This window comes from Cebus imitator, unplaced genomic scaffold (assembly GCF_001604975.1).
Source record: "Cebus imitator isolate Cc_AM_T3 unplaced genomic scaffold, Cebus_imitator-1.0 Scaffold297, whole genome shotgun sequence".
Lineage (NCBI taxonomy): Eukaryota > Metazoa > Chordata > Mammalia > Primates > Cebidae > Cebus > Cebus imitator.
The window spans coordinates 1,962,310-1,987,272 of NW_016107612.1; the positions used below are offsets into that span (position 1 = coordinate 1,962,310).

Genomic DNA, 24,963 nt, shown 5'->3' on the forward strand with positions numbered 1-24,963 from the left:
TGTTGACCAGGATGGTCTCGATCTCTTGACCTCGTGATCCACCCGCCTCGGCCTCCCAAAGTGCTGGGATTACAGGCTTGAGCCACCGCGCCCGGCCCCCACAATTTTTTTAAAACCTTGGCCTGGCACAGTGGGTCATGCTTGCAGTCCCAGCACTTTGGGAGGCTGAAGTGGGAGGAACACGTGAGACCAGAAGTTCAAGACCAGCCTGGGCAACATAGTGAGACCCCCGTCTTTTTTTTTTTTTTTAATAAAAAAAGGAAAGAAAGAAAAAACCCTGTTTGGGCTTCCCTGTTCTGAGTGTACTCCCCTGCCTTTCTTCCAAGAGTGGGAGGAAGGCAAACAAAATCACCTCCACCACACATAGGAAACCTTCACCCCAACAAAGGACTTAGATCCTGAAGAGGACTGGTAGGTGGGAGGAATCTACCTGATCTGGTCCTCTCTCCCACAGTAAAGACTTGCTTTTGCTCTAGAGCGTGCCGGGTTTATGGCTCTTCCTGGCTGACCAGGTTTGGACCCAGGACAAACAAGTCAGGTGGAGGGCGCCCTCCAGGTCAGCATCTAGGGCAAGGGTCATGGCTGAGCTCAGAGGCCGCAGGTAACCTCTGAAGCCTGCATTCTTTTTCCCCCATCACAGCTTCCTTCTAAATATTCTGATTGCTATTCAGTGTTTTACTGTAAACAGAAAGGAAAAAAAAATTTATCATAAATGTCAGGTACTTTTTTTTCCCTTTCTTTTCTTTTCCCTCCCCTCCCCTTTCCTCCTTTCTTTTCTCTTTTTTTCTTTTCTTTTCTCTTCTCTTCCTTTCCCCTTTCCTTTCCTTTTTCTTTTATTTTCTGAGACAGAGCTTCGCTCTTGTTGCCCAAGCTGGAGTGCAATGGCACAATCTTGGCTTACTGCAACCTCCACCTCCCAGGTTCAAGCCATTCTCCTGCTTCAGCACCCCAAGTAGCTGGGATTACTGGCGTCCGCCACCATGCCCAGCTAATTTTTGTATTTTTACTAGGGATGGGGTTTCACCATGTTGGCTAGGCTGGTCTCGAACTCCTGACCTCAACTGATCCACCGGCCTTGGCCTCACAAAGTGCTGGAATTACAGGCGTGAGCCTCCACGCCCGGTCTCATGTACCTTTTCTAGTACACAGAACATTCTGTACCCTAAGTAGGATTTTGATCCCTTGTTAGTTTCTTTCTTCCCTCAGCAAAACTCCCACCTTCCCCAAGCTGACTTCAGACAAGACCCAGCACTTCAGCAAAGATGGGTAAGACACCAGAAATAACTTAGGGCAACATTCTTGTCAGATGGAGGGACTTTTTTATCTCCTCCATGAATTTATTTCTGCTTGCTCAGCCCTCGGATTAAGTCCTGGACTTAGCCTCCTGTGTTTATCAGCCCATTGCAAACAACTGCACTGACTCCTCCACCTCTTATCGCTGACGTGGTCCAGCTGGCCTTTCCTGCCCTAGGCCCATATCCATCACCAAGATCTTAGGAATTAACCCCTGGGTGTAGTTCTTTGTGAACAGGCTCCAGCCTCCTCCCCAATACGTACCTTACCTTGTACCCCTGGCATTAGCCAACCCTGTCTTTTTTCCAGGAAAGGACCCTGAATATCACGCAAGCTCTTCCCTCCGGTGTCCTCATAAGAGCACACCTGCATCTAATTTGCTGCATATCTTAGCAGCCTTTTCTTTCTTTCTTTTTTTTCTTTCTTCAACTTTTAAGTTCCGGGGTTCATGTGCAGGTTGTGCGGGTTTGTTACGTAGGTAAATGTGTGCTGTGGTGGTTTGCTGCACTGATCATCCCATCACATGGGTATTTTTCTTTTTTTGAGATGGAGTCTCACTCTGTCACCCAGGCTGGAGGGCAGTGGCACAATCTTGGCTCACTGTAGCCTCTGCCCCCTGGGTTCAAGAGATTCACCTCTCTCAGCCTTCCAAGTAGCTGGAGTTACAGGCACCTGCCACCACACCTGGTTAATTTTGGTATTTTTAGTAGAGATGGAATTTCACCATGTTGGCCAGGCTGGTCTCGAACTCTTGTCCTCAAGTGATCTGCCCGCCTTGCCTCCCAAAGTGCTGGGATTACAGGCATGAGCCGCCGCGACCGGCCACCTGGGTATTAAGCCCAGCATCCATTAACTATTCTTCCTGATGCTCTCCCTCCCCTCACACCCCCTCCCACATTGTGTGTGTTGTTTCCTCCCACGTGTCCATGTGTTCTCATCATTCAGCTCCCTTTTCTGATCTGAAGGTTTACCTGTCTGCAGGTACAACCTATTGACCTCCAGGGCTCTGTCTCAAGGGCTCACTCGGCACCTTTGACAACCAGCTCACGAGCTTCCTCTCCATCCCTTACCAACTTTAACAACTCCAGCGTCCCGCTCATACTCACTCTCACAATATTCAGCTCACTTCCCTTTATCTCATCTCCACTTTGGTCAACCACCCATGGGTATGATCCATGCATTCGTTCTTCATTCATTCATTCATTCTGCAAACATTTATTGGGTATCTACTCTGCGCTAAGCCCTATGCAGCATCCTAGGGTAAGAGATGAGTCAGATATGGTCACCCTCAGAGCTGACATGCAGTCATTCAGCCATTTCAGTAGTTAAGATATTGAAATAACCCTGTGCCTACTGGTCTATAGCCCCTGCCCTGAGCATACTCCAGCTGCCCCGGGGCCCTCCCCTGTTCTCCCTCCCATCCAGCAACTAAAAGGTGCATCTCAACTCCCACCTTGGTGGACCTCATAGGCAAATGGCGGACACCTTAAGAGTTTGGTGCGCTCAGGATGGTTATTTCCCCCAGAATGTCAAGCTGTGAAGTACACACGGAGTGACCACAAACTTCATTCTTCTGTATCTCCCCATCTCCCACATCGACTGCATGTTTTTTGTTGTTTTTGAAACAGTGTCTCACTCTGTTGTCCAGGCCGGAGTTTAGTGGCGCCATCTCAGCTCACTGCAGCCTCAACCTCCTGGGTTCAGGCCATCCTCCTGCCTCAGCCCCCAAGTAGCTGGGACTACAGGTGCGTGCCACCACCCCTGGCTAATTTCTGCATGTTTAGTAAAGATGGGGTTTCACCATGTTGCCTAGGCTGGTCTTAAACTCCTGACCTCAAGTGATCCGCCTTGCCTTGGCCTCCCAAAGTGCAGGGATTACAGGTGTGAGTCACCATGCCCGGCCCACTGCATGCTTTTTTTGTTGTTGTTGTTGTTGTTTTTGAGACGGAGCCTTGCTCTGTCACCCAGGCTGGAGTGCAGTGGTGCGATCTCAGCTCACTGCAACATCTGCCTCCCGGATTCAAGTGATTATCCCCACTCAGCCTCCTGAGTAGCTGGGATACAGGCAGCCACCACCATGCCCGGCTAATTTTTTTTCATAGAGATGGGATTTCACCACGTTGGCCAAGTTGTTCTCAAACTCTTGGCCTTAAGTGATCTACCTGCCTCGGCCTCCCAAAGTGCTGGGATTATAGGTGTGAGCCACCGCGCCCGGGCTGAGCCACCGCACCCAGCCTGCACGCTCTTTTTGTCCTCATGCTACCAGCATTTCACTTCTTCTCAAGTCTTGCAGTTCACTTCCGTCTCCCCATCCACCTGGGAGCTCACGGTCATCCTTCTTGAACCCCTCCCTCGTGCCTTGTCCTGCCCTCTTTGCTTGGCCAGCCCCATTGCTGGGGAACATGTCACCTGCAATTTCCATGTTTGCTTTCTGACCTGGTGCCCGGGGCCCTGCCAGGTCAGATCACAAGGGCAGGGGTCCTGAGAGTTTTGCACCCTAGGCTACCAGCTTCAGCTACACCTTTCTTGTTGCATGCCAAAAATGTCCTCACGTTTTGTTGATTCATCATTGCTACTTTTCTGCAGTTATTCTCTTCCTTGCATCATCAATCTCTCCCCTCTGACACATCAATTCTTTTTTTTTTTTTTCTTGAGACAGAGTTTCACTCATGTTACCCAGGCTGGAGTGCAATGGCGCGATCTCGGCTCACCGCAACCTCCGCCTCCTGGGCTCAGGCAATTCTCCTGCCTCAGCCTCCCGAGTAGCTGGGATTACAGGCACGCACCACCACGCCCAGCTAATTTTTTGTATTTTTAGTAGAGACGGGGTTTCACCATGTTGACCAGTATGGTCTCAATCTCTTGACCTCGTGATCCACCCGCCTCGGCCTCCCAAAGTGCTGGGATTACAGGCTTGAGCCACCGCGCCCGGCCCTCCTCTGACACATCAATACACTCAAGTCTCTATTACTCGACCTCACCCTGTAACAAAGACTATTATTGCTCAATGAATATTCATATTTTCCCCCAAATTTCCCAGCACCCTTGCAGTTAGGTGGAGCCATGTGACTATTTGGCTTTGGCTAATGGGCTTTGAGTGGAAATAAACAACGTCCAGTCTGGGTGGAAGCATTTAAAAGCCAGAACATGACCTTCCAGCTATCTCTTCCCTTCTTCAATGAGCTGGCCAAGGTGGTGGCCTTCTCAGACAGGAGTAATTTTGATCATTGAGTCCTGATGTGGAAAAGAGGAACCCTGAAGAGCTGCCTGACTGTTGCAGGAATATTTGTAAAACAGAAACAGATCTTTGTCATGTATGCCTCTAACACAGAGGGCAATTTGTTACGGCAGCATAGCCTAGCATTACCCTAATACAGGCCCTACGATAACAACAGTCAAAGCACCTTTCCTTGAGTCTGCTATTCCCCTGGGTTTCCACTCTATTTTCCTCCATCTCTCCATTGCTGGCTTCTTCAAGTATGAAGTCTCTAAGTAGGGCTGCTGTTTTCCCTTCCTGTCCACAAATTCATTCCTCAATCCCTGGCCCCTGACCTGCCGCTTTACCAAATTCTTTGCTGCAAGCTCCCAGTGATGCCACAACCCCAAATTCAACAGCACCTTCAGCGGCTCTAGCCCCTTTGCAAACAACTACTATGTGGTGGATTCTGAGCTCCTTTGACCCCCTTCTCTGGTGCCTCCTCAGTGATCTGAGTTTTCCTCCTGTCCCTCCAATGCTCTTTTCAAGGCTGCCTCACCACTGACCCTTCTTCATTCTGCCTCCTAAATATAGCCCTTCCAAAGGTCTAGCCCTGTTCTTTTTTTGTTCTTTCTCTCTTGATCTCACCCAAGCCATGATTTCCATGTCCCTGACCATGAGCATGACTCCCAAATCTATTTACGGTCACTGCTCTCAAAGAGCTGCAGGCTAACGGGAGCACCTTGAGCTCTTCCCAGCCTCCAGGACCACAGTTCTGACCACCTGGGCGTTCTCACATTTAAAGTACCAGACCCAAATCAATTTCCTTTATCTTTCCCTTCAGGATTAAGCCTGTTACTCTGCCCTTCATATTACATGACTGCTACTTCTTCTCCTCTTCCTCCTTCTTCCTTTTTTTTTTTTTTTTTTTAGATAGAGTCTTACTCTGTCACCCAGGCTGGAGTGCAGTGGCATAGTCACAGCACTGCACCCTTGACCTCCCAGCTCAAGCGATCCTCCCACCTCAGCCTCTGGAGTAGCTGGAGCCACAGGTGTATACCACCACAACCAGCTAATTTTTTTTTTTTTTTTTCTTTTTTGTAGAGAGAGAGTTTCACCATGTTTCTCTGGCTGGTCTCAAACTCGTTGGCTCAGGTGACCCCCCTGCCTCAGCCTCCCAAAGTGTTGGGATTATAGGCATAAGCCACCAAGCCTGGCCCAGTGTTATTTTCCTATGCACACTTCCCTCACACTCCAGGAAAACTGGCTTGTCTCTTGTTCTCCAAACATGCCCAGGGCAGTCCTTATTCTTTTACTGCTGCTGCCTAGAAAGCCTTCTTCCCACCCCAGCTCTCATTTCTGCCTTTCTGCTGAATCCCACCAATCTCTGGAACCGATTTTGTACAACGTGTTCCCTATGAAGACTTTCCGAATCCCCTCGACCTTATGTGTTTGCTCCCTCTTTTGCAAGCGTAGACTGTTTTATTTGTAACTGTTATGAGTTAGAATAAAAACACTTGCCCTTTCTTGCCACTGTCTTTCACGTATCAGACATTCTGCTCTCTGGCCTCCCAGCCAGGTGGTTCTTCTCGGAGTATTTATAGAAACTGTATTTGCGATGGCTCCCTTTTAGGAAGTGGGTGCTTTTTTTTTTTTGTATTTTTGCTTTTTGTCATGGGATGAAACCTCACTTCAAGTGGGGAATTACCAGCGAAGCCGGTGGCTGGGCTTTCCTGGGCCGCACTTCTCTGAACATTCTGGGAGTTGGCAGCGTCTTTTCCCTGACATCCTGAGCTCTCTACATGCTATGAACCAAACCTGGCTGCTTTGCATGTGCCTGGTCAGGTGGTTCTTCTGGAACATTCCAGCTGATTTCATCCCTGTGAACCCTCCTTCTTCTCACCACTCTAGACAGTCCAGGCAGGGGTCTAAAAGGGAATTCAGTCCACACTGGGACTCTCCATGTGTTAAGGAGGCCCACAGCTTTCTGCCTGGGTAAGCAGAGCCCAGAGAGCCCGTTGGGTGAAAAATAGGTGGTACTGTACTTACTTCAAAGCCATAGCAAGTCTGTGCAGGCACTGAGGGAGGATGCTAAATCTGGAGGCTGAAATGCTGAGGGGAAAACTGGGCTAACTGGGCTAACTGGGCAGTGGATCCCAGGGAACAGACAGGAGGAGCCTCTGCTGGGGCTGCCGCTGGAGCTGAGGCTGGCCCTGGGCCCTGATGGTTCCCTCATCTGCTGGCACAGAGGAAGGGAAGGCTTCATGGATAGTACTTCCTACCACACGAACTCCTCAGTGGGAGGTACTTTGTCATCGAAAGGCAGAGAAAGAGATGCAGCATGACACTATATCTCTTACCCTAATAGGCCAAACAGTGACCTAGAGAAATTCGAAATCCCTGGATCCAAAGGCTCACACCACAGGGGAGTAGGAAGTGGTGGGCTGGGAAGGGCAGTGGGTTGGGGGTGAGCAAGGAATGTGTACCCCTTCCCCTTAACCTCCACCTCCGGATGTAGTCACAAGTGTTGTCACCTACTCCCGGGCCAAACCAGTCACTGTTGGGTCAGCTGGCTGGTGACACCTGTTCTGATCCAATTTTTTCATTTGATAGACTGGAGGCCTCCCAGAGAGGTGAAGGGGCATATCTGGGGTCATACAGCCAGTTTCGGGGAGACACTGAAACTCAAATCCCAGTCTCCTGGTGGCCTTGCCATGGCTGCTTCCACTCAACCTGTTACCTCTCTGTGTGAGGCAAGATGGGAAATGCTGGGAGACTTTGAGAAAGGCTGACAAAAATGGTTCCCCACGAGTCTGCAAATGCGTGGAAGAGAATCAAAGGGAAAATAAATGGCCCCTATGAATATTTATGTCGAAACCTGGCTCTATGACCCGCAGAACCAGTAGAGGCTCTGAGAAAAGTTCAATCCGGGGTTGGAAAAACAGTAGTTAATTTTTATCAAAACACTCAGCAGAGTTGAAAAACAGTGTGTTCCAGAACAAATAAGTTCTGTTGACTGAGTGACCGTAGTTTTTATTCATTCCATTGTGTATGGCCTCACTGGTAAAGCTTCTTTTTTGTTATTACAAAGCTATTATTATTATTAAAAATATACTATTTCTAACATCGTGAAATTTTTGTTTTTGTTTTTTTTTACAACACCCAAAGTCAAAATATTCTTTTTTTTTTTTTTTTTTTTTGGACCAAGGACTCCTTGAGGTTTGAAGAATCAGAAAATTGTTTTCCATGTGGCTCTAGAAAGGCCAATATTCCCTGATGGAGGCTTCCCCTTATCTGGAGTTGGGGATTATCCCAGGGTCTAGCGCAATGCTTTGGAGGCAGGCCCATTCTCCAGGTCCCTTGGGAGCAGGGGAGCTGTTCCTAGTGAGCACAGCCAGTTCCCAGTCCCTCACAGCAAGCCCTGAGGCAGTCAAAGGACAGTGGGAAGTCCAAGCCTTCTGGACTTTGCAGTGGGGTGAACTGAGAAATGCTAACGTCCTTTGGGTCCTAACTCCAAAAAGGAGACTTCAGCTGTCCTTTGAAATTCTAGAAGTCTTTAGTCTCCTTCTGAAGTCTAAAGTGTAGGCGCATGCAGTGGATATAGCTCTTGCAGGAGGCTGACGAAACCTAAAGATGTCTGTTCCTTCAGCCACCCCAGCGCCACACAGGAAGTAGGCACAGGCAGTGGTGCCACCAAATGACTCACCTTTACGCTGCTCGATTATGTTTAGAGCTGCAAGTACCCTCTCACTGGGCCTCACCCACTGGCATTTGATGGCAGTGCTCTTGCACCCTAGCTTTGGGGGATCAAACCCTGGGGATGTTCAAGGTGTAGTGGCCTGAATGCCTTCCCCCAGCCAGGTGTAGTCCACTCTCCATCTCCCTTGTCCCAGCTTCTGTCCCACCTCCAACCCGACTCTTAACAGCCCCTCCCTGCCAGTGCCCTCTGCCACCTGCTCTTTCCATCTCTTGCAGGTGGCTCCTCCTCCCCTCTCCTTTCACCCAACCTGGGGCTGGGCTTGGACCTGCTCCTGCCTTTCTGATCCTTACCAACCTCGCCACGTCTACACCCCTCTCCACGTCCCCATTCCTGATATCCTTGTCCTCCGTGGTTAACCATGCCTGAAATCTTACCCCTTGCCACTAGACTTCTTCAACCTTTCTCCTTCTTTAAAACTCTTTTTTGACTCTCCTGTCATCAGTATCCCTCTTCACGTGTTGTGTCAATTTGCTTTTCTTCCCCGTGAGATGAGCTGGGAAAATAGCAGTGACACCCAGCTGTGGCTGAGTGAGCCTTTCCTCAGCTCAGCTGGACTCCCTGTGTGTGAACAAATGCAGGGCATGACAGAAGGGCAGCCGTGGTTTTCAAATGTCCCCACCCAAGAGTGGATCCCAAAGTCATTTTAGTGGATTGCAGCCAACAGTGAAAAATAAATTGAACAGAACATACTGCAGGGCATCCCCCATGGGGAGGGTAAGTATTGTTTTGTGACATTTTTGTCTTTGTTGTTTCCATGTGTATGCGTCGCAAGTCTCAGTGTGAAATATATTCCTTACTATGGGTTGCAACCAAAAAGTTTGCAAAGTCCCTGGTCTAAAGAACCAGTGAAGACATCAAAGACCCATTATTGAAAGTGATGGGAGTGAGAAGTAGTTCAAGAAATTTGCTTGGGCTGGGTGTGGTGGCTTGCACTTTGGGAGGCCAAGGCGGGTGGATCATCTGAGGTTAGGAGTTTGAGACCAGCCTGGCCAATATGGTGAAACCCCATCTCCACTAAAAATACAAAAATTAGCCGGGCATGGTGGCGGACACCTGTAATCCCAGCTACTCAGGGAGGCTGAGGCAGAAGAAACACTTGAACCCGGGAGACAGAGGTTGCAGTGAGCCAAGAATGTGCCGTTGCATTCCAGCCTGGGCAACAAGAGAAAAAAACTTGGTCTCAAAAAAAAAAAAAGAAAAAGAAAAGACAAAAGAAAAGAAATTCGCCTCACTGTGGAGGCTCAGAGAGAGCCTTGCATTCCTCCTTGGAGCACCTGTAGGTCCCACAGGTGAGGCTCCCATTGTCCTATTGGAGGAAGGAGGCATGGCTTAGGAACTTTCACCCAGGAAGGTCTGCAGAAACTGTCAAGATTCACACCCAGCATTGGGACTCCTGTTTGCATACAAATCAAAGACTGAACTCTTAATTAATGGTCATCAAGATCAAAAGAAACCCTTTAAAAGGAATAGGATCCTTTAGAGAGTTTTCCTTGCAGCTCCATCTGCTGTTTCTCCAGCCCATAAAAACAAAACCCAGAGAATGTGTCCGGTGGAAGCAGAGTCCAGCCAGATTTGGAAATCTACCATCTTTTTTGGTGAGATCATCAGATGCTACCACTTAAAGTGCAACAGAACATGAGTCTCATCCCTGTGGACTGCAGCCAGTCGAGTTCCAACTCGTCCCACGCACCCCCAGTGGCGGACAGGGATGGCCAAGCCCGGAGTTACTGGCAGTAAAAGGTGAGCACGTTTTCCTGGTTTCCTCGGATCAGGATGACTGGAGGTCTGAGGTCCTGGGAGAGGGTGTCCAGCCAGGCCATGTACAGCGAGCTTGGGCACTTCCCCTTCCTCCCTATGGGCAGAGTGCTGCAAGGCAGGAAAAAGTGGCACCAGAGAGATTAGCATGGGGCCTCTCCAACGCCCAGCTCCTGGCTTGTTTTCAGAACAGCGAGTCTGTTTACTGTCCCTCAGAGCTCCTTCCACCCACCCTAGGAGTGACCTCCCTGCTTTCCGCACAAACATGACCCACAATGGACCTTCCTCCGTGAAGCGTTCCAAATGAAGCTGTGGCCAACGGGCCCCGTGGGATGCAGTCCTTGCCAAGCCCACGAACTCACCCTCGCCTTGTTCACCCCCGATGCCCTGTAGCTTTCTTTCCATTCCCAAAAAAACGCCATGCTCACTCCTGCCTCCAAACTTTACACTTGACACTCTTCCCACCAGGAAGGGAGCAGCCCAGCCCTGGACCTGGTGGCTTCCTTTGAGTCAGGCGAGTGCCCCCACCTCCTTTCCCAGTCACTCCTCCCGGGCAGGCTGCCCATGCCTCTTCCTCACATCACCCACTTTACTGCCTTCAGAGTTCTTCACAGTCCCAACACGTCTTCACATGATTTATGTGCTTGTCTCCCCACATTAGAATGTTCACTCACAAGCAGGTCGCGTCTGTCTTGTTCACCCCTCTTACCCAGTGCCTAGAACACAGTCTGATACAGTCGGGCTCAGTCTATATTTGTTAAGTCTATATTTGACCCCTCCCCATCAGGCCGCCCGCTTCATGCCAGGCTTGCCTCTCCAGCCCTGTGCCCGCCTGTGGCCACAGCAGTGTGCTATGTTTCTGTTCATTCATTATCCAGCTCAGCATCCTTGTCCTGCCTCCCATCCTGAGCAAGAGTCCCTGGGAGCAGGGCTCCACCACTGCCTGTGGGGAGGCCCCTTGTCTTAACTGTGCAATGCTGCACAAATAACGAGATGCCCTGGGAATGCTGTTCAGCCCTGTCTTCCAACTATTTGAGGAAGTGACTTTTCTACTATCTGGAGAATTCCAAAAATGCACTGGGATGGCTGCAGCCGCCCAGCTCTGGGCTCCAGGGGGGGCAGCGTCTTACAGGTCCAGATGGTCCCAAGTGAAGTTGGGGCACCAGCACCTTACGTGGGACTCACTTGTATGTCTGTTTCCCCCGCAGCACTGTGCTGCTTCACAATTGAGGGAACCGGGGCGGAAGGAGGATGCTGGAGCACTGGGGTCAGAACCAGGCTTTGGCGTCTGAGTCATGGATTTGCCACTTCCTCAGCCATGTGACCTTTGCAGAATTTCTCTTCCCTAAGCCTCCCTCACAGGATGTTTGTGATGCTAAAGTCAGCAAAGCACACGCAGGCACAGCATAATGCCCGGCACGTAGTGAGTGCTCTGTAAGGTCAGCAGCTGTCATCATCACTTAATACTGACCAGCATGAGATGGCCAAGCCAGCGGCGGCAGAGCTGGAACTTGAACCAAGGTCTTGGCATCTTCCCTCCGCAGTGGCCTCTGCTTGCGGCAACTCTGCCCTCCTCTGAGAAGGGTAACTGGGAGCCTAAACAGCTATGTCATACTTGAAGTTCCATCCACAAAGCTTCAGCTGGGACAAGCCCTACCCTCCTTTAAAAAGCAAGGTCCCGGGCCAGGCGCAGTGGCTCACACCCATAACCCCAGAACTTTGGGAGGCCGAGGTGGGTGGATCACTTGAGCCCAGGAGTTCAAGACCAGCCTGGGCAACATGGTGAGACCCTGTCTCTACAAAAAATACAAAAATTACCTGGGTGTGATGGCACACGCCTGTGGTCCCGGCTACTCAGGAGGCTGAGGTGGGAGGATCACTTGAGCCGGGGAGGTTGAGGCTGCAGTGAGCCGTGATTTCGCCACTGCACTCCAGCCTGGGCAACAGAGTGAGACTTTGTCTCAAAACAAACAAAAACTAAGGTCTCAAAAATTAGGGAAGGTGAGTGGGACCAAGGGCATTTCATTAAGCTATAGTCATCTGAGTTCAAATATTTAGTGACTTTCCAGGGGAAAGGGACATAGGAGTACTGAAAGCAAACTCTCCTGACAGCAGTTACGCGAGAGGCAGACAGCACCGTCCAGGAAACAGACGTGATTTCAGGGACTGAATTCAGAAACTCAAAGGCCACAGGAGAATTGGTGCCTGCATCATAGGGACGGGGAGCACCCATCACCCCTGCAGTGGACTTTTAAGCTTCAGCATGGAGTTCCCTCCCCCAGCAGAGCTTGTCCACCTGTCCAAGAGACAGCTCTCTTTAAAATCACCCCCGCCCCCACACCAATCACTGACAAGCTCTATTCCTGCTCACAGGATGTACACGCCTTAAGCTACTAATCTTCAGAAATAAAGCTGTTCCAGAACAAAAGAACATTTGTTTTCAGAATTGCATCTCTTAGCCACAAAGAAAGGCAGCTTTAGATCTAACCTAGATGTGAAACGACAGCCCTGCATCAGAACCACCGCCAGGGGCTCCGGCAGTTCCCACTTCCTGTCTGCAAGATCCTGGCCAAGTTGCTTCACTTCTCTGAAGCTGTTTCCTCATCTCTAAAGCGGGGGCTCACAGAGTTGTGAGCCAGGCACAGTGGCTCATGCCTGTAATCCCAGCACTTTGGGAGGCCAAGGCAGGTGGATTGCTTGAGCTCAGGAGTTGAGACCAGCCTGGGCCAATACAACGAAACACTGTCTCAATAAAAAACACACAGAACTAGCCAGGCCTGGTGGCACATGCAGGTAGTCCCAGCTACTCAGGAGGCTGAGGTGGGAGGATTGCTCAAGTCCCGGGAGGTGGCGCTGCAGTGAGCTGAGATTGCACCACTGCTCTCCAGCCTGGGTGACAGAGTAAGACCCTGCCTCAATAAACAAAGAAATTATAGGGCCAAGAGGTCTGAGTCACAGGTTACAAAGAGAAAACAAAAAAACAAAGAGGTTGCAGTGAGCTGAGATCACGCCACTGCACCCCAGCCTGGGTGACGGAGGGAGATGCTGTCTTAAAATTAGGGTTTTGAAAATTCATGAGGCCTGATACTTTGAGTATTATAGAGGCTCAAGCCATAAAATGCAATGTTGATTATTACTATTTTGATTATTGCTGTTCGGCTTTGAGGAGGAAGTGTTTGTAGAAAAAAAAGGTGTCTGGACCCAACAGGAATATGTTGCTAGGCTAGGCAAAGGTTGCTGGGCTATTTATGAGGCTGGTTTATCAGCTGTGCTGGGGTAACTGCACTCAAACCTGGGGCCACTGATAACCCACTGATGAGTGAACAGCAGTCAACCAAGTGCTGCCTCATCTGGCTCTAGAAAATGCTCCAAGCACACTCTCGCAAATGCTAGACAATGTGATTTAATCATTTCACAGAGGCTTGGGAGATTTTTTTTTCCCCTCCTCGGAATTTCTGGGCTCCACCCCAGAGCCTGGTCTGGAAGGCATTGAGGACCTTGTTTCTGTAGTCCTCTGGTGGTTCTGATGATGCTGACCCTCTGGCTGAACTTGTAGAAACACTAGGCATGGCTCCAGGTTGGAGATTAGTGCTGGACAGATGCAGCTGCTCTGTCCTCCTGGTGGATTCGGCCCAATAGCTGGGGCCTCTTTGGACAACAGCTGTAGCTACCGGCATGGGGTGGAACGCCCTGGGTAGAGGTCTTCTCTGAGGTCTCCGGATTTATAATTACTTGTATTGGCGAATCCCACAAAGGCTGGTGGGTAGGGCATTGATTTTCCCTCTGAGGTTGGGGGATGGTGATGGGGATGGGGGTTGGGAAGGGAGAGATTCCAACAGGTGGTCACCTCCCCAGATGAAATTCTTCATCTCATGGCTTAAGAGACTGATTGTTTTTAAAAATATATAGATAGGGTCTCACTATGTTGCCCAGGCTGGTCTCCAACTCCTAGGCTCAAGCAATCCTTTGTCCTCAGCCTCCCAAAGTGTTGAATTACAGGCATGAGCCACTAAGCCCGGCTGAGACTGACTGATTTTAATGACAAATAAACAAAATCACAGCATGTTAGTATGAAAGAGAATCTTGCAAATACTTCTGTTTAACTCTATAATTAGGAAAACTGAGGTAGAGTGACATGGGGTCTTACCCAAGGTCACACTATTACTGGGCTGATAGCATAGAGAAAGTGCACACGTGCTTCTCTGAACAGAGGCAGCACTTGTTAAGCCGTGGGCTGGCACAGCCATGCACACCCAGCAGGCACCATACCCAAAGAAGAGTCTGGGGAGGCGTCCCAGGACGAAGCCATTTGCACTGTCACTCACTCAGACCCAGCCCTCACCCTGGACCAACCTTGCCCTAGGAACATTCTCTGCTAGGCGTTGGCGAGAGGTTTGGAGATAAACCCAGCCCCTTTCCTTAACACCGTTCTCCAAGGAAACACTGAACACTTTCTTTGTACAAAAAAATTATGTCCCTAAAGCCCCAGGAAGCATTATTCTGGGCAAGCCAGCTTCCTGGGTATGCAACCGGTGCAGTCACGTGGGGCCTTCTGCTTAGTAGGGTCTCTTGCTTTGTCTAATGCTCTGCTGCCACCATCTTGACATCCTGTTTTATTTTTCTCTAATGCCTTGTTTAAGTCACACAAGAAAATGTTGCAAGTGACAGTTCAACCCAATTGACTACACTATAAATTATATCACTATCGGCGGCCAGGCACAGTGGCTCACACCTATAATCCCAGCACTCTGGGAGGCGGAGGCGGGTGGATCACCTGAAGTCAGCAGTTCGAGACCAGCCTGGCCAACATAGTGAAACCCCAACTCTACTAAAAATACAAAAAATTAGCCAAGCAATGTGGCAGTACTTGGGAAGCTGAGGCAGGAGGATCACTTGAACCCAGGAGGTAGAGGTTGCAGTGCCCAGAGATTGCACCACTGCACTCCAGCCTGGGCGACAGAGTAAGACTGTCTCAAAAAAAAAAAATAAAGTTATATCACTATCTGAGAAATAAATACAATCATTCTTCTTCTTCTTCCTCTTATTCTTCTTTTTTAAAAAAGCGTACACTAGCACTGGGGGCATTGGGGCATGAGGAATGCTGAGTCCCAGGGGCAGACTGACAGTGGTCTGTTTCTGGTCTGTTGCTAGACTCATCTGCTGAGAAGGGGTTGCACATTGCATAGGATATTAGAAATCATGAAGATTTCTACATGTTCTACCGTCTACTGGCACGTAGGAAGTGACTGGGAAGAACAGAAACTTTGTAAGTCAGAACCATTTGCTACCGTCTGAATATTCATGTCCCGGAAATTCACACGTTGAAATCCATATCCCCAGGGTGGCAGTTTTAGGAGGTGGGGCCTTTAGGAGATGATGAGGTCATGAGGATGGAGCCCAACTCTGAATTTACCATGCTTTGATCTAGGGACTTCCGGGCCTCTAGGACTGTGAGAAATAAATTTCTGTTGCTGACAAGCCCAGTCTATGGTATTTCTTTTTTTTTTTTTTTTTTGTAGATGGAGTTTCGCTCTTGTTACCCAGGCTGGAGTGCAATGGCACGATCTCAGCTCACTGCAACCTCCGCCTCCCGGGTTCAGGCAATTCACCTGCCTCAGCCTCCTGAGTAGCTGGGATTACAGACGCGCGCCACCATGCCCAGCTAATTTTTTGTATTTTTTTTTTTTTTTTTTTGAGACGGAGTTTCACTCTTGTTACCTAGGCTGGAGTGCAATGGCGCGATCTCGGCTCACCGCAACCTCCGCCTCCTGGGTTCAGGCAATTCTCCTGCCTCAGCCTCCTGAGTAGCTGGGATTACAGGCACACACCACCATGCCCAGCTAATTTTTTGTATTTTTAGTAGAGACGGGGTTCCACCATGTTGACCAGGATGGTCTCGATCTCTTGACCTGGTGATCCACCCGCCTCGGCCTCCCAAAGTGCTGGGATTACAGGCTTGAGCCACCGCGCCCGGCCAATTTTTTGTATTTTTAGTAGAGACAGGGTTTCACCATGTTGACCAGGATGGTCTCGATCTCTTGACCTTGTGATCCACCCGCCTCGGCCTCCCAAAGGGCTGGGATTACAGGTGTGAGCCACCGCGCCCGGCCCAGTCTATGGTATTTTGCTGTAGCAGCCCAAATGTTCTAAGACATGATTCCTGAACACTGCTTGAGTGTATGGAATTACCGTTTTAGTATTATCCAAGCATGTTTCTAGCTCTGTCACTGAGGCTGCAGTGCAGTGTCATGATCTCAGCTCACTGCAACCTCTGCCTCCCTGGTTCAAGCAATTCTCCTGTCTCAGCCTCCCAAGTAGCTGAGATTACAGGTGTGCACCACCACACCTGGCTAATTTTTTGTATTTTTAGTAGAGACAGCGTTTCACCACGTTGGCCAGGCTGGTCTCAAACTCCTGATCTCAAGTGATCCACCCACCTCGGCCTCCCAAACTGCTGGGGTTACAGGTGCCAGCCATGGCTGCCAGCCCATGGTTATGTTTCTAATCGCCTAAACCACTCTCCTGGTGACCAAATTCCACTAACTGGTAGAAGCAAACATTTAACCTCTACCCTGTCGATGAAGAGTAACTGGTATTGGTGCCTTTTGAAGCCTCCTGGGCATCTTTTTTTCACATGAGAGTTTTTAATCTTCTTGTAAAATATCCACAATGGCCGCAGATCACATCGTCGCCGCCCCTTTCCTCCAGCAGCAGCAGTGGCCTTCATGGTCCCCTAACTTCCTTCACTCTGTTCCCGTGTTCCTTTCATTGCTTTCTTGAGGTCTTTTTCTTCTCTTACAGGCCACTTCTTGCAAGTCTATGTTTGGGTTCATTTTTCTTTCCATGATCCAAGGAATCATCAATCACACCAAACTAGCTGTCTTGCTCTTGCTACCACCAAAATTAAATCCAAATGCAAAGATGATCTCCAGCGTGGTCTTGTACATTTTGGCTGGTTTGTCCTAAATTTCTATCTTAGGTACTGTTGCCTTCCCAAGGTGAAGGACATCGATGGCCATTTCTTTCCTCTGAAGTAGTCAGTTGGTCATGACCTTCCTAGTTTGGATAACTACTGAGTCATTCATGATGGCGGTCAATCTTCAGGCAGCCAGAGAGGAAAAACCCTTATGGGCATCTTAAAATGAACTGGAGGTCCAGAAACCTCCAGGTCAGGTCTCCAAACTGTTTGCTTAGCTTCTAGCCTTTGGTGAGACCTAGGAGGATGCATATCCTCAGGCTTTATCTACTTATTTGCTAGAAGCCATTGACCTTTTTTTTTTTTTTTTTTTTAAGACAAGAGTCTCACTCTGTTGCCCAGGCTGCAGTGCAGTGGCACGATCTTGGCTCTGCAACCTCCACCTCCTGGGTTCAAGCGATTCTCCTGCCTCAGCCTCCTGAGTAGCTGGGATTCAGGTGACTGCCACCACACCTGGCTAATTTTTGTACTTGTAGTAGAGACAGGGTTTCACCATGTTGGTCAGTCTGGTCTTGAACTCCTGACCTCGTGATCCACCTGCCTCAGCCTCCCAAAGTGCTGAGATTACAGACGTGAGCCACTGTGCCCGGCCAGCCATTGGCCATTTTCAGTCTGAACCCATTTGCCATTTTGATTTTCTCAAAGAGGCACTTACACTACCTAAAAGAAACATTGCTGGTGCTCTCCTGAGAGAGAGTACTGCAGACACAGCAGTCAGGGATGTATGCAACTTTTACAGCACTCAAGCAACAGAGGTAGTGGAAAAATAAGTTTGAGTTGCTTTTATCACCCTCAGTGGACGACTTGTTCTGAGGTCTCTTCTCATGAATCCAACATCCTTAGATCCTGGCATCTGCAGTCCAGGTCAGATGTGACAAGTCTGGGAACGGGCTGTACCGCCAGAGCTGAGGGAGCCCCTATCTGAGCACATCTTTCTAGAACAGTGTGCGGTGCTAGGTTTGGGGACCTTCTTGCCAGAGCTTCTTGCAAGTTTGATGAAGCATTTGTGGTTGCTCTCCAAGGCAGGGTGCATTTTGCAGATTTATGGAAACATTCAAACATGTGAACATTGAAAAATGATACTCTGAAGTTTCAGGCCCATATCATCATCTTTCTACATCAATGATCAACCGATGATCAGTTTTGCTGAACCTCTGCCCTCTCCTCCTTTCCACCACCATGAGATTTTTATTAAAACAAATTCCATACAGACTATGTGAGAATGTAAGGGAGATTACTTTGAAAGAAAAGACCTTGACCTTCTTAATATTTTCTGAGCAAGGAGCCACACATTTTTGTTTTGTTCTAGGCCTTGCAAATTGTGCAGTTGGTCCTGGCTTCAGGTTATGAACAAGCAGGTCCCATGGACGTTGTGGCTGTCCTGCAGAACCTGGCATCTGCAGTCCAGGTCAGATGGTAATAGATCTGGGAGTGAGTTCCACCACCCATCACCAGAGCTGAGGGATCCCTTCTGTCTGATTCCCAGGCGGTTGGCCCTCAGGAAATGTACAAGAGGCCAGTTACTTGCCTTGGCAAAGACCCCTTATCCCCTGAGCTGAGGGCTTGGCTGATCATGTTCTTCTTACAGGCTTCAGAAAGAGCAGAGCCACCCTGAGACCCTCGCTGCATAACTGTCACCTTCCATCCCACCTTCTGCTTGCTCAGCCCTGGCTGACACACCCCAGGGGTGGCTCAGAACTGGACATGGGTCCAGTAGGAACAGCCAGGGCCGGGGCAGGCCTCTGTTACTGTTGCTCAGGCTTGGAACCAACATCAGTTGGGAATGGCTGATGGCCAAAGAGGGCCAAGTGATTCCTAAACAACCAGGAATCGATGTCCTTCTGGAAACAGCTGGGTTCCCTTTTTGCCAAGTGCAATTTGGTAGGAAAAGGCAGCCACCAGGATAAAGCAATGACAAGGGGAGGTCAATGGTGTCTGGGACACGTGAGGCCCTCAGCTTCTGCCAGCTGGAGCTCAGGTATGTGGCAGACTCGGGCCCAGCCACGTGCTGAGAATCACCAGGGCTATGTTTATGGGAGTTTTGGTCCTTCTGCTTCCCAGGGAAAGGCTCCGGTCGTCTGTGGTGCCCCCACTGAGCCCCTTCCCAGAGCTGAGACACCTGACCCCAGACAGGCTGGTCCTCCCACCAGCCAGGAACTACTTACATGACGATGAGAGCAGCATCTCTGGAGTAATCCAGCAGAATCTCATTCAGCCTCACCTGCCGAAGGGACTGGGCAGGAGAAAGCCGAGTGGTCACTTCCCATATCCTCAAGAGCACTTGACCCCTCACCACATCCACGGCCTCGTTAACATTTTCAACTGGATTCATAAATTACTCCCTTAAATTCTTATTGACTCTCCTGCCTCCAGGAAGAAGGGGACCCTTGGAGTAATGGAGCACCAAGCTCACCTCCTCCAAGAAGCCTTCCATGATTTTTCCTTGTCTGACTTTATGACCATAACCACTGGGGTAGAAGGAAGAGAGAACACCTTACTAGGTTCAGACCTCAGCTCGCATATTTCATAGCAGAGAGAACTTGAGCAAGTCATGTCGCCTCCCTGACCTTCACTGTCTTCATCTGTAAAATGGGTATGATGATACCTTCTCCAGGTGAATTTGGAGAGTTTCAAATGAGACAACCTACGCAAAAGCACCCAGGAGATGGCCTGGTACATGAAAAATACTCTAGAAAAGACAGGGGAACTAGGAGCAGGGACAGGTCACCCCACTTCTTCTGTAACAGAGTATTGGAGGGTCTCCTTTGGCCACAAGGTTTTATTCATCATTTTCCAAAGACCCCAATGGCTGCATGAGCCCTTTGGGGCAAGGTCTAGGGCTGACAGATTAGGGAAGTCCCCAAAGCTTGTGTGGGACTGGGTTGGGGGTCACCTCCTGCCCTTCCAGAGCTCACCCCACCTTGACACGGCCACGGGTACAGGCACACTTTACCTTAGCCCTTAGAGTCCTGAAGTACTGTCAGGAAGGGGCACCATGGCCCTGAGCTGTGTCAGGGCAAGGTCTAGAGGCTAAGGGGGGAAGGTCAGGCCGCTGTGTCCCACAGGACGGAGTCTTGCTCTGTCGCCCAGGCTGGAGTGCTCTGGTGTGATCTCGGCTCACTGCAACCTCCCCGTCCTGGGTTCAACCAATTCTCCTGCCTCAGCCTCCTGAGGAGCTGGGATTACAGGTGATCACCACCAAGCCCAGCTAATTTTTTTTGTTTTGTTTTGTATTTTTAGTAGAGACAGGGTTTTACCCTGTTGGTCAAGCTGGTCTTGAGCTCCTGACCTCAAGTGATCCACCTGCCTCAGCCTCACAGAGTCCTGGGATTACAGGGGTGAGCCATCACGCCCAGCCTAACAGGACAAACTATACTTTGGCCATCACCATAAGTCTCAGGAATCTCTTCCACCCAGCGTAGAGGAAGTGGGGAGGAGAAGGAGGAGGACTCAGGGCAGTCCATGCCCATTGCCGGGACTCACTCAAGACGGGAAGGAGGACCAGGCTCCCACACAAGGGATAGCACTGAGTTCCACAGCTGGGTAGCCCATCAGCCTGAGTGACTGTGGCGTGAGGATAGCTCGGGGGCCGGAGTGGAAGGCAGGGTGGAGGATCAAGGGGAGGGGCTGGGGAGCTCAGGACATGCAGGACGCCTGTCCCTGACCCAATGATGTGTCGTGTTTCCCACCCCCACCCACCCCGGCAAGGCCGCCCCTCTCCTGCACCTTGACTCTGTTCTTCGTAATCTCCTCATCTGAGATCTTCCAGGGGCAGTCCCGCCGCATCTCGTTGACAGTGGCCTCGTCCTTGAAGCCATCATTCAGGCGGAAGGGTGCAATCATGTCCTCAAACCTCTTGGTGCTGGGGATGAGAGAGTGTGTGAGGCTGGCTGAGATGATGTGGGGAGTAGAAAAGTTTTGCTTTAAAGTTTTCTTTCTTGTTAAAGAGTAAATTGTAAGTGTGCTGATAACTTTAAGCCCTGTGCTATGTAGCTGTTTAACATGCCATGCTTACAGGCACGTAGTACATTCTATGCCCTTATACTTTAACCAAGTTATCTGTGCTGGATGTGCTCACAGGCATGTCCCAGCTCTCCATTGCTTCTACCTAGTTGGAAAAGTTTTAAGTTATTAGCCAATCAGGTTGTAGTTTAGATTGTGAGGTCTGGCTCCAGCCAATGGGGATCAGACACAGCAGTAAGGACAATCCCAAATGGCTAAGAAATAAACTTGTATGTATTCCGGTGTGGTGGTGGGCACCTATAATCCCAGCTACTTGGGAGGCTGAGGCAGGAGAATCACTTGAACCTGGGAGGTGGAGGTTGCAGTGCGCCGAGATCACACCACAGCACTCCAGTCTGGGTGGCAGAGCAAGATTCTGTCTCAAAAATAAATAAATAAATAAAAATCAGATGGTAGATGAGGTCTGTATGTTGCTCCTGCTGTCCCTTCTGCCTGGAAGATCTCCCCCGTCTCTTTTTGATCATCAAGGCCCTTCTCAAGGCTTTGCTTTTCCACCAACAGAGACAGCCCTACTCTCCTTGGCATCCTGGTCTGTCTCTGCAGCATTGCGACTGCCTTGGCTTCCGCCAGCCTGCCGCTATGCTTGGAGGACTGGCCTGCAGATTTCTCATCTCTGCCTCTGCAGCACCAAGCACAGCTCCTAACAAATGGTTGGCGCCAGTGCATCCATCACTATTACATGGCTCCTTTCTGCTTATCTTGATTTCCTTCCCTGTCCAGGTGGGGGACATCCTTACAGCTGGGAAATGTAAGAGAAAAGTTAGGGCTAGGAGGTCAGGAGGAAACATAATTAGTGAGGAGAGTGTCCTGGAAAACCTCATGCACACTGATTGACAGAATGCAAATCCCATTTGTAAATGTCTTATTTTAAGAAGACGAAGTCACACCATTTGAAAGCAAGCAATCCCTGCTGAACGTACCATTGGTCATTGCTACAAATTCACAGAAGAGTTTGCTTCAAAATCTGCGCTCTTGCCCTCAGATGGAAGGAGGAAGGAAGCTGTTGCCCAGGTCACTCACCTTTTCCCCACTCCCAGCACCGATGTGTTAACACAACCATCAGGGGCTGCAGCCGCCTTGCCCAGTGACACCCTCAGCCCCAGGGAGGAGACATGTCCCGGCCACAACCACTGCAGAAGTTGTGCCCTCTGACACATCTAGGAAGGACTCGGGGGAGAGCCCTTTGCTCTTAGCTTACCAAAGTGAAAGGGGGCAGCCAGCAGAGGGGTCTGCAGGCACACAACTGGCCATTCTGCCTGGAAGCCCCAACACAGAACTTACTGCTCAGCCCGAGGGTTCTGGTTGATGTCAGGGAGGATGTGGACTTCATGGAATCCCAGTCGGAACTTGCTCAGCAGAGAAATCATCCTGCAGGAAACATGGAGAGGTTTATTATTATTATTTTGAGACAGAGTCTTGCTCTGTCTCTCAGGCTGGAATGCAGTGGTGCAATCTCAGCTCTTGTGCCCCAGCCTCCCAAGTAGCTGGGATTACAGGTGTGTACCACCATGCTTGGCTAATTTTTGTATTGTTAGTAGAGACAGGGTTTGGTCATGTTGGTCTCAGGTGATCCTCCTGCCTCAGCCTCCCGAAGTTCAGGGATTATAGGTGGGAGCCACCAGGCCCAGCCTGAGAGGTTTAAAATGTATTTATTCATTTAACTAATTTTTACCAAGCACCTACTGACTATGTAGCAGTGAGGAAAACAGAAAGCCTGCCCTCATAGAACACGGGGGTAGGGGCAGACAGGAAACTCATAAAATGGGTTAGATGATGAGAAGTGAAACAGAAAAGTAATTGACAAGATTTTCCCAAGTATCTGGTGGCCACCTCTGTACTAGCGCACCCCAAATTTTCACATTTCTATGCATCTGCTGAGGATCTTGTTACCATGCTGATTCTGATTCGGCTGGTCTGGAGTGGGGCCTGGGACTCTGCATGTCTAACACACTCCCACGAGACGCAGTGCTGCTGGACCACAGACAACACTTTGAGTAGGAAAGTTCTAAGGAACAGGAGAGTTGAATAAAGGAAATTCTGGAGTGGCTGAGGAAGCAAAGATAACACACAAGAAACTTGGTACAGAACCAGGAGTAGCAAGCCAGGCAGTACTGACTTTGCATCTAACAGGGAAGGTCAATGGGGAGGATTGACCTGTGGTTTGTAGCAGTCAGGGAAGACTTCACAGAGGTGGCAGTCTGGCTGGATGGTGAATGAAAGGTAAGATTGTTACAGGCCAGAGCAGGTGGGGCAGGGGAATGTCTACACTGAAATCACCCAAGGAGCCTTCAAAACAATATGCCTGCTGGGCGTGGTGGCTCAGGCCTATAATCCCAGCACTTTGGGAGGCCAAGGTGGACAGATCGCCTAAGGTCAGGAGTTCAAGACCAGCCTGGCCAACATGACAAAACCCCATCTCTACTAGAAATACAAAAATTAGCCGGACATGGTGGCATGCATCTATAATTCCAGCTACTTGGGAGGCTGTGGTAGAATTGCCTGAACTCAGGAGGCGGAGGTTACAGTGAGCTGAGATCGTGCTATTGCACTCCCGCCTGGGCGACAGAGCAGGATTCTGTCTCAAAACAAACAAACAAAAAACAATACACCTGCCTGGGCCTTCCCCCCACCCCCTTGCCCACCATTAAGTCAGAACCCCTGGGAGGGACCTGATTTGGGTAATGCCTCAGGTGATTCTGATGTGCCAGCCTGGTTAGGGACCACGGGACTGATTGGTAGGGAACAGTTAAAATGAGGGAAGGTGTCGGGGTGCAGGGGGTGGAGCAGGGCAGTGAGGAGCTGGCTGGGATGCATGGAGTGTGCTAGGAGAGGGGAAGAAATAAGAGGCAAGCCTGGAGGACGAGGCTGGGGCCGAGCAGTCAAGCCGCTGCTGGCCCCTGACCATGGGAAGTGAAATTTTGAAAGCAGAGCTGTGGGCAGATTCAAATGGTGTGCGGTGACAGTGGGGGCTGGCAGACCTGGCCAGTGCCTAGGTAAGGACAGACCTGCTCCCGGGTTATGTAGAGAGCAAAGGATGTGGCCCATCAAGGGACAGAGGGAGGCAGAGGAAGGGTTTTCATAACCTTCCCACCAAGGACATGCCGTTAGCCCAGGCTGCCATAGCCTTGAGCTAAACCAAATCTGCTAAAGTCAGCTTCCATTCAGAGCCCGGACAGGAAGCAGAGACAGCACAGCAGTCTCATGGCTTATTTACTTTTTGGAGATCACAGAGAAGTCAAATGCTGCTTTTCCCAAGCCACAGTTTCCTTAGCATTGCTGAAAAGGGGTTTTCAGGGAAGAAATTCTTAGTGGGGTGAGGACAAAGAGATGGGATTTATGGGTTTCTCTTAACTCATACTGTGGATGGCTAGAGAATGGGGCATGGGAGGCCATCCTGGCATAGGACTGGGTGGTGTAGGCCAGGTTACCCCTCCTACCGCGACCCTGGGGCATCACAGCCAGGATGGTTGTAAAGGGCATTAGAGACCAAGCAGGGGTTCTTCTCTTCAGCTAATTAGTTGCATGACTTTGGGCAAATTGCCCCATCTGTTGGTACCCTTCAGCAGACCTCCAGCCTGTCACCTCCCACCTCACCTGACCTTGCTCAAAGCAGCAGCTGCCCAGTTCCACCTGCCGACACCTGCCAGCTCCACACCTGTGTGCCACCTGCCTTACTAGTTACTTCCTTTTCTGTTTAAATCAACTCACATTCTGACTTAGTTACATTTCTTTCTTTATTTTATTTATTTATTTATTTTTGAGATGGAGTTTTCCTCTGTCGCCCAGGCTGGACTGCAGTGGCACAATCTCGGCTCACTGCAACCTCTGCCTCCCAGGTTCAAGTAATTCTCCTGTCTCAGCCTCCCCAGTAGCTGGGACTGCAGGCACACACGACCACACCCAGCTAATTTTTGCATTTTTAGTAAAGACGGAGTTTCACCATATTGGTCAGGCTGGTTT

General features: G+C 49.9%; 1 protein-coding gene and 1 long non-coding RNA gene across 3 annotated transcripts in view; one reads left to right on the top strand and one right to left on the bottom strand.

Annotated features, from left to right (window-relative positions):
* Positions 1-6,133: 6,133 nt before the first annotated feature.
* Positions 6,134-24,963, bottom strand: part of SLC12A3 (solute carrier family 12 member 3) — a 45,721-nt gene continuing 26,891 nt past the window's right edge. For both annotated transcript variants that reach the window (XM_037729311.1, XM_037729312.1), the window contains exons 22-25: positions 22,285-22,371; positions 20,707-20,842; positions 19,146-19,213; positions 6,134-10,115 (exon numbers count right to left, since the gene is read on the bottom strand). In XM_037729311.1, coding sequence (XP_037585239.1) covers positions 9,974-10,115; positions 19,146-19,213; positions 20,707-20,842; positions 22,285-22,371 — 433 coding nt within the window. In that variant the 3' untranslated portion in view covers positions 6,134-9,973. The remainder of the gene's footprint in view (positions 10,116-19,145; positions 19,214-20,706; positions 20,843-22,284; positions 22,372-24,963) is intronic.
* LOC119467503 lies at positions 9,923-12,665 on the top strand. Its single transcript, XR_005196042.1, has 3 exons — positions 9,923-9,989; positions 11,367-11,588; positions 12,449-12,665. It is a non-coding gene; the product is annotated as an uncharacterized LOC119467503 (long non-coding RNA).